A 14,308-nucleotide genomic window follows, 5' to 3' on the forward strand; every position below is an offset into this window, starting at 1 on the left:
TTCAGGTCTTGAGAAAAAAAGGCTAAGCAGACTAATTTCTTTCTATGTTAAATGTGTTAGTAAGGTTAACCACATGGGGGGGGGGGGGGGGGAGATGGAGGAGGAGAGAATGAGAAAACAAAAATAAGTTGAGAACTTGTGAGCAAGTGAAAGTGCAACATCAAATGTCAAGGTGTGTAGTCGAGTGTGGTAGAGGCAGGTAAAGCGTCGACACAATATATACTTCTGACGGAACAGCGAAATGCTATGTTGCTAAGGTACGAAGTCTGCATTAGGATTTTTTTTACCCTGTAATTTTTCACCAATAAGATAAATTGTTGAGCAACGTAGTTAGAATGTGAAAGGACAATCTGTTGGCACAAGGTTACAACATGAAGAGATCTGTGGAGTTTCTGTCAGGCTGAAGGGAAGCCACATAAAGTCACAGCTACTTTGAAAACAGCCATATAGGGCCTATTAACAGTAAGTAACCCTTTTTAATGACAAATAATGTATTTTGGGTGAACTATCCCTTTAAATGTGTGTTGAAGAAGGATGTAATCACTCTTCTATTCCAGAATAACTTTTTCAAATGGCAATTTTTTTCTAATGTTCTTTTAAAAAAAAGTCTCTAATGTTGATATATTGGATTTAATCGTAATCTATTTGCGGTTGGCATACACTAAACATTCTGTACAACTATGTTTCTGTGGTATCCTCTTTAGTCTGTGATGATGAGGGGATTGGAAGATCAGGATAAGAAGGATGACTCTCACAGGTGAGGATCTTTTCTCCACCCCATGGATGGGACCTACTCGGGGTATAGATCTCAGTTTTATACAAGCTCTGTGGCGGTTTCCAGGACACTGATTAAACGTCGTCCTGGATTAAAAGGCATTTTAAATCTTACTTGCTTTTTAGTACAGGACTAGGCTGGTAAACTGCCCCTGTATGCTGTAACAGCATATTATGGAGCCTCTAATTACCCCCTGTTGTGCCATTATCTCTAGAGGTGTGAGTGGCACGGTGAGGACAGAGAATGAGGTTACTGATGGAGTTTCAAGGAGGACTCTGACCCTGCTAGACAGGTTGCGACTGTGTCAGGACGCCTGGGCCCCTGGGGGCCCCTGGGATAGAGACGGTGCCCATGCTGCCCTCTGGGGCCGGCCTGCTGGGGTGAGTTCCCCCCACTACCCTCAACCATGAGGTCAGATAGTAGATAGTGGCATGGACCTACACAGTGTGTGTCCGTCCCAAATGGCACCCTATACCATATATAGTGCACTACTTTTGACCAGGGCCCATATGGCTCTGGACAAAAGTAGGGCACTATGTAGGGAATAGGCTACCTCTCTGTATTCAGGCCCTTAGGCCTAGTCTCCAGGTGACCGTGGTACATTAGGTTAGCATGTGGACAGGCTGCGATATTACAGATGAAATGGAAGCAGGCACTTACAGCATGTCGAGTTGCACTTGTAGTTCTCCTTACTTTGCATAAAAGCAAATTAATGCAGAAGTGTTGCATGTGTGAGAGAGTAAGAGAGGAGAGATACAGATGGACTGAAAGAAAGAGGAGCAAACTGAGTAGTGGCGTAGAAGTTGATCGATGCAGAAAATATTTTCGGTTTGCTGAAGAACCCCAGCTATCTTACGAACCTTTCTTAACAAGATCAGCCTCTGTGACAGGTGAGTACGGTGAGACAATTGGGATCCAGTATCTGGATACAGCATCCTATTACACTGTAAAAACGACTGTATGTCAGGGTTTAGGTTGAATTGGTGGGATAAGAAAAGCACTTTAACAACGTTTTTTCCCCCCAACACATTATCCATGTGGATAGGCAGTAGCACTGTAAGAACGAGCAACACTTACATGTTATTCTTGACTTTTTCTAAATGTTGTTGTGTTACAGCCTGAATTTAAAATTGATTCAATTGAGATTTTTTGTCACTGGCCTTCACACAATACCCCATAGTGTCATAGTGGAATTGTGTTTTTTGACATTTTTACATAAGCGCTGAAATGTCTTGAGTCAATATGTATTCAACCCCTTTGTTATGACAAGCCTAAATAAGTTCAGTAAACATTTTCTTTACAAGTCACTTAATAAGTTGCATGAACTCACTGTGTGTGCAATAATAGTGTTTAACATGATTTTTGAATGACTTCCTCATCTCTGTACCCCACACACACAATTATATGTAATTTCAAACATAGTTTCAACCATAAAGACCAGGGAGGTGCCCTCGCAAAGAAGAGCACTTATTGGTAGATGTGTAAAAATAAAAAAGCAGACATTGAATATCCCTTTGAGAATGGTGAAGTTATTAATTAAACTTTGGATGGTGTATCAATACACCTAGTCACTACAAAGATACAGGTGTACTTCCTAACTCACTTGCCGTAGAGGAAGGAAACAGCTCAGGGATTTCACCATGAGGCCAATGGTGACTTTAAAACAGTTACAGAGTTTAATGGCTGTGATAGGAGAAAACTGAGGATGGATCAACAACATTGCAGTTACTCCACAATACTAACCTAAATGACAGTGAAAAGTATTAAAAAACATGCATCTTTTTTGCTACAAAGCACTAAAGTAATACTGCAAAACATGTGACAAAGCAATTCACTTTGTCCTGAATAAAAAGTGTTATGTTTGGGGCCAACACAACATAATCCAACACAACATATTACTGAGTAGCACTCTCCATATTTCCAAGCATAGTGATGGCTGCATCATGTTATGGGTATGCTTGTAATCGTTAAGGTCTGAGGAGTTTTTCAGGATAAAAAAAGAAAAGGAATGGAGCTAAGCACAGGCAAAATACTAGAGGGAAACCTGGTTCAGTCTACTTTCCATCAGACACTGAGAGATGAATTCACCTTTCAGCAGGACAATAACCTAAAACACAAGGCCAAATATATACTGGAGTTGCTTACCCCGAGAAGACATCAATTGTTCCTGAGTGACCGTGTTACAGTTTTGATTGAAGTCTATTAGAAAATCTACGGCAAGGCTTGAAAATGGTTGTCTAGCAATAATCAACAACCAATTTGACAGAGCTTGAAGAATTTTGAAAATAATAAGTGGCAAATGTTGCACAATCCCAGTGTGGAAAGCTCTTAGAGGCTTACCCAGAAAGACTCACAGTTGTTATCGCTGCCAAAGGTGCTTCTACAAAGTATTGACTCAGGGGTGTGAATACTTATGTACATTTAATACTTCAATATTTCATTTTCAATAAATGTGCAAAAATATTTTTAAACATGTTTTCACTTTGTCATTATGGGGTATTGTGTGTATATGGGTGAGAATATATTTAAGCAATAAGGCACGAGGGGTGTGGTATATGGCCAATATACCACGGCTAAGGGCTGTTCTTATGCATGACGCAACGTGGAGTGCCTGGACACAGCCATTAGCCATGGTATATTGGCCATATACCACAACCCCCCGAGGTGCCTTATTGCTATTATAAACTGGTTACCAACTTAATTAGTGCAGTAAAAATAAGTTTTTTGTCATCCCCGTGGCATACAGTCTGATATACCACGACTGTCAGCCAATCAGCATTCAGGGCTCGAACCACCCAGTTTATAAATATCTATAGTCCATGTTGAATTCAGGCTGTAACACAACAGTGTCGAATAAGTCAAGGGGTATGAATACTTTGTGAAGGCACTATCTAGTCATTGCAAATGATGATGTGAACAAAGTTAATTTCTCTTCCGCAGGTTTAGTTGACGATATGCATCGATATTTAGAGAACTTGATATTAAATATAGCTTGCCTTGCATCAAACTGCTGATACCTATAGTTTGTTTTTGACTTGACTCAAAGTGAACATACCAATGTGTCTCTCGCTATCACAGTCAGTCATCTATTCCTGAACACACTGTTCATCAAACCCACTTCCTGCAGTGTGTATGTAGGTCTATTGCGTGTGTGTGCGCATGCTCACTTATTTCGCTGTGAGTTTTTGGTGCGTACATGTATTTGAATATGTGTGTGTTATTTGTGCTTGCACATTCTCTGCCACTTAGTTAGCGTTGGTGTGAGGTTAGCCTGGCTTGCTCACTTCTCTAGGCCTTGAATGACTGTTCCACAGAAAAATGTAAATCCATCTTGTCCTTTTCTGTGAAGCTGCTCTGCACAGTCAATGTTTCCTAACGCCCAGACACAGAGTAATGAGGCTTCTCGTCACCTCTCTCTCTCCTTTCACAGAGCTTCCTGGTGTTGAGGGACTCTGCCTCCCAGCCCGTCCTGCTGTGTGTGGTCACTGGAGGAGAAAGTGGACATGTCAGAGACAACCCCATACAACGCACTGGTGCAGGTAGGCAAGACAGACACGCATGCATTTTTTATTGACCAGAACCTCAACATTCATATACTTCCCTGTTTAAAAATAAGTTAATCTCAAATTTGTTGTACGCCTTATAATAACCTCTTTGTTCTTCTCTCTCAGCTTATCAGCTATCTCAGTCATTTTTAGGCTTCTCTGATCTGGCCCAGTTAGTGGCCTTCTACTCTATGAGCAGGTGAGTTACAACAACCTACGGTATATACTGTATACTAACTACAGTATTTATCAGTTATGCATCTGATGTATTTCATTAATCTCTCTCTCTCTCCCAGGGACGTGTTGCCAGTGTGTCTGTTCATCCCTCCGTGGCTCTACAGTCTAACAGATCAGCCACAGTCCAACAGTCTGTCCCAGCTGGGTCCCAGTAAGTCTGAATCCACCCTCTCCATCTCTCCTCTTCCTCACCCACGCTCTCTCCCACTTATCATCTTCCTTTCACTCCTTCTGCACAACTATCTCCTTGCCATCCATCCTAGTCACTTCATATCAAACATCTTGTCCTCTATGTGCTCCTCTTTTTACTCGCCCTCCCTCTACCTCCTCTTGACGACTACCACCTCCTCTTCTCTCATTCTAATGTTTCATCTATTTTCCTCCCTCTCTTTTTGTGTGTCTGTTTATATATAGAATCCTGGCTGTGTCCCACCTCTGACCTCCAGCCTGATCACATGACTCAGAGGGCTACTGGTACTGCCATGTGCACCATACAGGTAATCAGTTGCATTCATAGCTTCATAACTTGTCTATAAAGGTTGGGACCTATTCACTGTCTTGTATTCCGCTTTAACATGACATGTAGTTAGAGACCCACTCTAGTGGATGTGTTGCCATGGTTTGACATGTGGTTCACACAGATGTCTGCTTTGGGTTCTCCTAGTGCTTTGTAATGTTATCCAGTCAATTGTCACTCTCAGCATCATAGATGAGATGCAGTGTACCTCAGTTCAGACTGACGTCACAGGTCCTTTTGCTCTTCATTCAAAGAGTTGTATCTTACATTTGAATACTGTATGCCCTTTTTCAAATCTATATAGGTTTTAAAGGCCCAGGGCAGTCAGTAAAAATTATGTTTTTATTGTGTTTTGATGTCATATTGTACAGCTGAAGAAGCTGTGGCGAAATCCTGCACGGAGCCTTCACCGTGCGCTGCCACTTTAAGAGCGCATGAGCAGTAAGGAAGGAGGAAATAAAGACAGCTCGTTCAGCTCTTTGGGGAGGAGCTCTTGGGTGGCGCGACAGTTTGATTGGGTGTGCTATGCTGCAGAAGTTTTGTTTGTTTTCAGCGTATGTAGTTATAAAGTATTTAACTCAATCATCGGTGTGATCGCGCTACGTCGTGGTTGTTTTCGTTAGGGACCGCGACGGTTATGGATCGCATTGATTAGTAGCAACATTGTTGCGAAGCTTTAAGCTACAAACCAACAAACCATCGGACAGTCAGACAGTACACCGGCACGCCTGAAGACCACAGTTAAGATCTCTCTTGTTCTTTCTCTTCCCTCCATCATCCCAGTGCTTTACCCTGAAACAGACTCTCTATTTTCCTAATGCACTTCCCATTGAAGTTCATTGGAGCTGGACTATTATTGCCCTGCCAGAAGTATTTGGGTGGACATTTTAGTTAAAAGGGAGGTTGCTTTAAAGTTGTGTATTGTTATTTGAACTGTATTGAGGTGGGGTGTACTAAGGACATGTGGCCGAGAAGATTGTGGACATTTTTAAGGCCTTTGTTGTGTCGATGAACACCCCCCACATTCATACCCTCTGCACTCCTCCACTGGAAGAGAATACAGATTATTGCTAATCCTCTGTTGATGACTGGGTTCTTTCTGGTATGAAGTTGCTGTTCAATTGCTCTGCCATTATTATTATTATTGTATGAGGTATTCTTGGTGGGGTTACCCCTGTACTGTGATGTGGGTTTTATAGGGTGTGTATTCTCTTTTCTCTCCACTGGCTATCTGGTAAACAGGCTACACTCTAGGCAGTCTCTTCTTCTGCTGATGTGTGTGGGTTTGGTAGTGGTACTCTCTCTATTCTACTCTTTTCCTTTCGGCATGGTTAATACCTGCCTGGCGCCCGAACAAAATCTTTCTTTGCCCCTCTCTAATAAATACCGCTACAAAGCTAACACTGTAATTATATCAGTAGCTAGGTTTCCTTCCAATTAGTGAATATTCTAGAATCTGCATAAAGACAATTTGCACATTTTCCCACCAGTGCTGTGTTTCCACCAAACGGACTTGTTGTGGATAGAAATCAGTGCGCGATGACATAGTGCACACACAATGTACATTTTCGCTTAAGTTTTCAAGTACAGAACAAAAATTGAAAGTTCAATGTGCTTCCATCGCATTTTCAAGTCTACTGATAGTTTTGTCACAAAACGTGCTGCGTTAAATAGCAAATGTGACTACTCTGGTCTTGGCACGTGTGCTCTAGCCAACAGCTCACAGATACAGTGAGGATAGGCTACTTTACATGATGAGATTATTATGGATAAGAGCAAGAATAATTGTATTTATCAAATGGCAGTCAAGTATCGATCATCATGTCACCAGAATAAGACCCTCGATATTTATTGGAAAGGAGCATTAACATCACCGTGCACTTTCATCACTCTGTGAAGTTCATCATAACTTATTAATATTTATTTTTTTACCCCCTTTTTCTCCCCAATTTCGTGATATCCAATTGCGATCAAATTACTATCTTGTCTCATCGCTGCAACTTCCCAACGGGCTCGGAAGAGGCGAAGGTCGAGTCATGCGTCCTCCGAAACATGACACGCCTAACCGCTCTTCTTAACTCCCGCCCGCTTAATCCGGAAGCCAGCTGCAGCAATGTGTTGAGGAAACACAGCTCAACTGATGACCGGAGTCAGCCTGCAGGCGCCAGGCCCGTCACAAGGAGTCGCTAGAAGGCGATGAGCCAAGTAAAGCCCCCCCGCCAAACCGATCCTGGGTCTGTAGTGATGCCTCAATCCCTGCGATAGTGCCTTAGACCACTGCTCGGGAGGGTCATCATAATGTATTTAATCTGTAGCCTATCAAACGGCATGGTTTCCCCAGTCATAGTAGGAGGACCACATACCATATCATTGTGTGATTTTACTTCAATATTATGGTTATTATACCAATATTTGCGCATAAAGGCATTTTCACCGCAATTTCTCGAATAATACATTTTACAGACACAAAAAGATCCCACCATGTCGAACAAACAAATTATCTGTCTGCATTTTAAGAATTATACCGAAACTTCCTGTTTCCATCAAAGCTGTCATTACTTTTTTTTTATACGGTATGACTTTACTCACATAAACTGTGGAAGGAAACGTGGTTAGTGTTATTTCCTGATAGTTGCTGGCTCCCATATACAGGATGCATGTGTGGAGTTTTGCATGGGTAAAGTTTTGGCTTGCCTGGTTACCACACCAGGCGGAATAAGGTGTAATACACTAATGACAAAGAGAGTACCAAACCTCTCTGTCAATAACCTCTCTCTCATTAGGCCCCTCTGCTTTGGGGCCCTTCCCCTCTCCACTCAGACCTCTCCCAGACAGACCTGGCAAAATTCTTGATTGAGAAAGATTGTTTTGCTTAAAAAAAACTTTTTTTTGTTTCTTTTTGACCATTTTAATGCTAAACTAATATAGTAAGGTATTTTATTTGTTCCCCAGAAATGATTTGATATTGAGATAAAAATGGCCTTTAATACTGAAGCCATAAACCATTGTATCAAATTTTCGGAAAGATCCTCATGTGGTTCATGCCTTTTAAATACACAGTCAAGCTCCCTCTCAACTGTGTCTTCTGTTCAATAGCTGACAGCAGCCAATGGTGCTCTGTGCATCATCAACCCACTCTATCTCCATGAGCATGGCGATGACTGGCTGACCCATCAACCAACCAGCCCACAGCGAGTTAATCGGCCAGCGAATTATAGGCGTGAGAGACGACTGAGTACAACAAGACCTTGGTCAGGGGCGGGCCTTCTTACTAAGAGAGCTATCTCAATGGAGCAGGAGTCCTACAGCTCCAGGTCTGATAATCCAGGTAAAGTGATTTTGCTGTTAAAGGCCCAGTGTGGTCAAAAACATGATTTACCTATGATTTATATTTATTTCCACACTGAGGTTGGAATAATAAAATTGTGAAAATGATGTAAGAGCTGAAATTATTTGATCTTGAGATTTAAAAAAATGGCTGCATTGGACCTTGTTTTATTATCCTTGTCCATCCTGTCTGTGGGAAAATGTCACCGCATTAATCACCCTTCTCACTGTAGGAGCTAATGAGACATCATAGAGCCATTATGCCAAGATCAACCAACGACTAACTGATATGTTTGGTCTTGTCTCCTTATCTCCAGGGTCTCCTGTAGTCCAGGCTACCCCGTCTCCCCCCACCCCAACAGGAGGGGTGGTTCTGAGGAGGCCCAGTAGGGATGCTTCCATTGAGTCACTCGATAGAACATGGACCCAGGACCGCACTACCAACCCCAGGCCCCCCTCAGACCCCAAGCCCCTGTTCAGCCCTGCCCCTCAGTCCCCTCACAGGGTGTCCTGGGTTGAGGACAGGGTATGGCTCTCCAAACCGCCACCCCCCTCCCTCCTCCGCCCCCCCTCCCTGGAGATGGACTCGCTGTCAATCAGCAGCATGGAGGAGGAGCCGGAGTCGGTCACCAGCCCCTCCCACTCCCCCCACCCCTCGCATCGTTTGGCCGACAAGGTGAAACACCGCCTCTCGGCTGTGGGCCTGGCCATTGGTGGGCTGGGGTGTCCACAGAAGAGGATGACCAAGCGGGTGCAGGAGCTCAGCAAGCGGAGGGGCGGTTTGTTTGCCGAGGCAGTGATGGGATTCGTTGAGATGACCCTGGGGGTTGGGTTTAGCCCTGGAATGACAGGTGCGGACCTGCTTCAGGAGGTGCGTACGGCTCTCACTGCCCTGAGAGAGACACTGCTGGACTGTCCTGAGATACACATCCTCATAGACAGTATGGCGGACACACCCGACGGGGAGCTGGGTGAGTCCATCCATTAACAAATTAGTGTTGGAAAAAAGAATATCACTACTATTATACAAAACAACGGTTCAGCTTTAGTTCAGGATGCACTACAAAGCCAAAACGGACAAATACTCAACTACATCATTTTCCAGAATTGGTTTCTAACACCTCAGTCTCTCCTTATCCTCCATTCTCTCTGTCCTCTATCTACATTAGATGCCATACTGGAGCTCTCCCTACACAAGGTGGCACTAAAGCCTGTGAGCGCCCACCTGTACACCTGCCTCCAGAGCTGTTGGGACCATGACGGTAGCCTGCGGAAGCTGAGGGAGAACCAGCGGCTCCTGGAGGGCCGGGGGGTGGAGGAGCTGGAAGGGACGCCTGGGGCGGGGGTCCCTGACCCTGTCACCCTGGAGAAGATCCAGCAGAGGTGGTCAGCCATGCACCAGTCCTACTCCCCCAGCAGGAAGGTCCATATCCTGCTCAAGGTCTGCAAGACCATCTACCACAGCATGACGGCCAATGCCAACCCAGGTGGGTGGTGGTGCAGGGTAGACCTGCTCAGCCTCAGTATGTGTATGAATAGAGTTGGTTAGGGTATTTCTCTCTATTAAGGATAATGTTTGGAGTTCTTTGACCTTTGACTCCCTCCTCTCCTCTGTCTCAGGTGTGGTGTATGGGGCTGATGACTTCCTGCCGTGTCTGACCTGGGTGCTTCTGCGTAGTGATGTGGTCACTCTGCAGCTGGACACTAACTACATGATGGAGCTACTGGACCCCACACAGCTGCAGGGAGAGGGTACGAATTATACAGACGTATCATGCAGACCCACAGAAAAGTGTACAGTACCAGTCAAAAGTTTGGACAAACCTACTCATTCAAGGGTTTTTTATTTTTACTATTTTCTACATTCTACATTTTACTATTTTTCTAATAATAATAGTGAAGACATCAAAACTTTTGAAATAACACATATGGAATCATGTAGTAACTGAAAAAGTGTTAAACAAATTAAAATGTATTTTAGATTTTAAATTCTTCAAAGTAGCCATCAGCAAAGCACCATCACACCTCCTCCTCCATGCTTCACGGTGGAAACCACACATGCGGAAATCATCCGTTCACCTACTCTGCGGTTGGAACCAAAAATCTCAAATTTGGACTAATCAGACCAAAGGGCAGATTTCCACCGGTCTAATGTCCATTGCTCGTATATCTTGGCCCAAGCAAGTCTCTTCTTATTATTGGTGTCCTTTAGAATTGGTTTCTTTGCAGCAATTTGACCATGAATTTGACCATGAAGGCCTGATTCAAGCAGTCTCCTCTGAACAGTTGATGTTGAGATGTGTCTGTTACTTGAACTCTGTGAAGCATTTATTTGGGCTGCAATATCTGAGGCTGGTAACTCTAACTCTAATACAGCAGAGGTAACTCTGGGTCTTCCTTTCCTGTGGCGGTCCTCATGAGAGCCAGTTTCATCAAAGCTCTTGATACTTTTTGCAACTGCAATTGAAGAAACTTTCAAAGTTCTTGAAATTTTCCGCATTGACTGACCTTTATGTCTTTAAGTAATGATGGACTGTCGTTTCTCTTTGCTACCTTGTCACAACACAACTGATTGGCTCAAATGCATTAAGGAAAGAAATTCCACAAATTAACTTTTAACAAGCCACACCTGTTAATAATTGAAATGCTTTCCAGGTGACTACCTCATGAAGCTAGTTGAGAGTGTGCAAAGCTGTCATCAAGCAAAGGGTGGCTACTTTTTAAGAATCTCAAATGTAAAATATATTTTGATTTGTTTAACACTTTTTTGGTTACTACATGATTCCACATGTGTTATTTCATAGTTTTGATGTCTTGCCTATTATTCTACAATGTAAAAATAAAGAAAAACCCTTGAATGAGTAGGTGTGTGCAAACTTTTGACTGGTACTGTACATGGACACATACACCTTATAGTAACCCCCTTTCTGTCTGTTTCTCTCTCTTTCTACCTTTGTCTCTGTCTCTCTATTCTGCAGGAGGTTACTACTTGACGTCCCTGTATGCCTCTCTCTTCTACATCAGCAGCTTCCGCCCTCGTCTCGCCACGCGCCAGCTCAGCACCGAGGCCCAGCAATCGCTGAGCCAATGGCATCGCAGGCGCACCCTGCACTGCAACCAGTCACGACGCAGCACAAATCGTAGGACCCTCCGGAGACCTGGGCACAGTGAGAAGTTATGTTATGCAGAGACTGAAACTGGCACAGGAACTGTAACTGACGCCCTACCGGCGCCCTCTAGTGTTGTGGCCAAGGCACTGCACATAATCTCAGAGGTGGTGGTAGCGGAGGAAGAGGGCAGCAGAGCAGAGGGCCAAGGATCCCCAGCTGCACAACTCCAGGAGAAAGAGATTACAGTAGAAGAGTTGGACGGACATCCAGCCGGGAGTGAAGTGGACTTGGAGGGCGGGGTCAGACCATGGAGGTGTGTTGTAGAGGGTTTAGAGAGTGAGGAAGGGCAGGCTAGTCTCCACCGGGTCCATGAGGAACTCTGTGCCAGGTCAGTGGAGCTAGATGACCAGACAGACACACAGATAGGTCAGCAGAGGTCAGAGTGGACTGGGCTGCCATTGGGAGACTGAAGACCCAGAGGATCCAGTCTGTCTAGAACCCTGGGCTTTGCCGCAAGCACTTAGCTGGCAAACGTAATGTAAACGTGTTAAGCAAAACATTTATTTTACAACTCCTGGTTTCAGTTGCATTGAAATACACCCAATAAGACAAAGATAATGGTCTGACTAGGTTGAATTTGGGTCATTTGAAATATTATGTGCTTTAAATTGTTTGTAGAAGATATTTCCCATGAGTGTTGCAAATTGTGACGTTTGTAATATTTTCATTGACATTCCTTAGAGAAATTACTCTGTGGGGCCAATTAAATGGTCAATTTGGGGCAAATGATGGAGGCTAGGCCATCAGCAGGCTGGCTCCATGGTTAGAACACTGTTGATGTATTTTACATATTGACCACTAGGTTGCAGTACCACACCTTTTTTGTCTGTTTCGTCTTGGTTTTAGTAGTCAAGCATGATAACAGTGGAGCTCATAAGCGCATAAGGATGTTGAGAAAGGGAGAGAAATGTGTTGAGATGCCTGAAATAACATCTATAACGAAATGACTGTTGATCTGTATTATGTTGTGTGTAATATGCACTCTGATTTTAACTTGTCATTATATTATTTTAATCTACATTATTTGACCATGCATTAGAATGCTGTAATTCGGCAAACTGCAAAGACAGCATTATAGACATCTGCACAGTAGAATACTTTGATGCTAAAGAGTGAACAGTGGCGCAGACAGGTCCTTATTTATACAAGCACATGTATTACAGACACATGGTACCACTACCATAGACAAAGTCACACAAACAAGCGCGCACACACGGACCTACTGTAATATATACACACTTATATGCAAATGAACGCACGCACACGTGCCCTCCCATACATTCATACATATGGAAGCGCCTCATTCAGAATTTTAAATTAGAAACCCAATCAAATTTGCCTAATGAGACATCTGGCATTCTGCCTGCATTTCGATCTTTTAACCAGGTCTAAGAAACATCTGGGCTCTTCATCAGCCCAGTCAAACCTGATGGGAGCGAGACTTAACATCTACTACACACACCTCTTACATATAGGATCACGTGATATATTATGCATACATGGGACTACATTACACATTCATTCCAGCCATAAATTAGATATATGGCGGTGGCGAGCGCACAGATGGCAGACGCCTGGGGCATTTAAAGCTAGGATTCGCTAGCTAGCTGCAGCTAAACGTAGGAGCCGTCCTGCTGCAGAGAGAGAGAAAGAGAGAGAAAAAGATGGTCACACAAAGATACCCACTCACATACGCAACGTGCATGCACATCCAAGCACAAGGCAACACCAGGACAATATACAGACACACACATACTGAAAAACATGAATATTCACACTAACAGTATATCACAATCACCTGTTCGTCACGCTAAATGTATACCAGTATCAGTGTGCCTGGTGTGTGTTCCCCCTCCCCCTTGATTGACAGACATCTAACGAGCAGCTGCTGTAATGGGCCTGGCAGCCTCTCCTAATAGTGATAAATAGATGAGAGGCATTTGTGAATCAAGACCAAACACTTTTCAATCAATTATTCACAACATTACTCCAATTTATGCATCATCAGGCTGCTACACATCCCGGTTGTTCCCAGGCTGGAAACAGTGTTTAAACTCGGTGGTAAATGACAGTAGGCGCTACAAACTCTGGTTTTCCTCTTCGGCTGACAGATAATATGGTTCCTTTTTTTCATCGCGTCCTGCATGAGTTTTAATGAAGGCTTATGAAAGTGAGTGGAGCGTCATCGTACGTTCCTGACCTGTCTGCTCTGACTATGGTCGTTCCATATGGGACATCACGTCACCGAGCTGCTCAGTCTGTCACTGTCTCTCTGGCCTTCACTCTTATTTTGTTTGTCCCTTTGTCCTATTCTGCGCTTTCATTCGTTGTCACAAACCGCTTCCCTTTGTTGAGGCATTGTAGTTGGACACTTTTCCTCTAGCGTTCTCTTTCTCCTCCTCCCTTTGCGCTGCTCTCTCCCCCTTGTCTGAACTCTGACAGGTGTGTAATTGAATGATTAATGATAAACCAGAGGCCCTCCTCCTCCACACACAAACACAAACACACGTGCGCGCACACACATTCAACATTTTGCATTCCGCTTAAAAACCAACCACATACACACAGACATCTAAACTTCTATTTTCTTACCAATAGTTTATTTGTTCGTCTTTCCGTGCACATTTTCATTCATTCAGAACTGATGGCTATATCATTCAGAGTATGCATAGGTTTCTTTCTCAAAACACAATCCTCAAAGCAATTATGTAACACAAATCATCTGTAACACACGTCT

At 43.6% G+C, this 14,308-nt stretch overlaps 1 protein-coding gene and 1 long non-coding RNA gene across 4 annotated transcripts; one reads left to right on the top strand and one right to left on the bottom strand.

The window, feature by feature from the left end:
- The first annotated feature begins 136 nt into the window (after positions 1–136).
- On the top strand, positions 137–12,614 carry rinl (Ras and Rab interactor-like). Of its 3 annotated transcripts, XM_071357009.1 has the most exons (12): positions 137–462; positions 705–757; positions 990–1,155; positions 4,206–4,314; positions 4,447–4,519; positions 4,617–4,708; positions 4,972–5,054; positions 8,171–8,402; positions 8,719–9,372; positions 9,571–9,888; positions 10,022–10,153; positions 11,380–12,614. In XM_071357009.1, exons 2-12 carry the CDS (start codon positions 711–713, stop codon positions 11,979–11,981), a joined length of 2,508 nt encoding a protein of 835 aa, XP_071213110.1. In that variant the 5' UTR covers positions 137–462; positions 705–710; the 3' UTR covers positions 11,982–12,614. The 3 variants fall into 3 exon arrangements, with proteins under 3 accessions (XP_071213110.1, XP_071213112.1, XP_071213111.1); XM_071357011.1 differs by lacking the exon at positions 990–1,155 and having other exon boundaries at positions 140–462; XM_071357010.1 differs by lacking the exons at positions 137–462; positions 705–757; positions 990–1,155 and adding an exon at positions 1,512–1,665.
- LOC139547869 (uncharacterized) lies at positions 12,595–13,988 on the bottom strand. Its single transcript, XR_011669607.1, has 3 exons — positions 13,658–13,988; positions 13,370–13,483; positions 12,595–13,205 (listed from the first exon to the last, which is right to left on the bottom strand). It is a non-coding gene; the product is annotated as an uncharacterized lncRNA (long non-coding RNA).
- Positions 13,989–14,308: the final 320 nt, after the last annotated feature.

Source organism: Salvelinus alpinus, chromosome 21 (assembly GCF_045679555.1).
Source record: "Salvelinus alpinus chromosome 21, SLU_Salpinus.1, whole genome shotgun sequence".
Taxonomy (NCBI): Eukaryota; Metazoa; Chordata; class Actinopteri; order Salmoniformes; family Salmonidae; genus Salvelinus; species Salvelinus alpinus.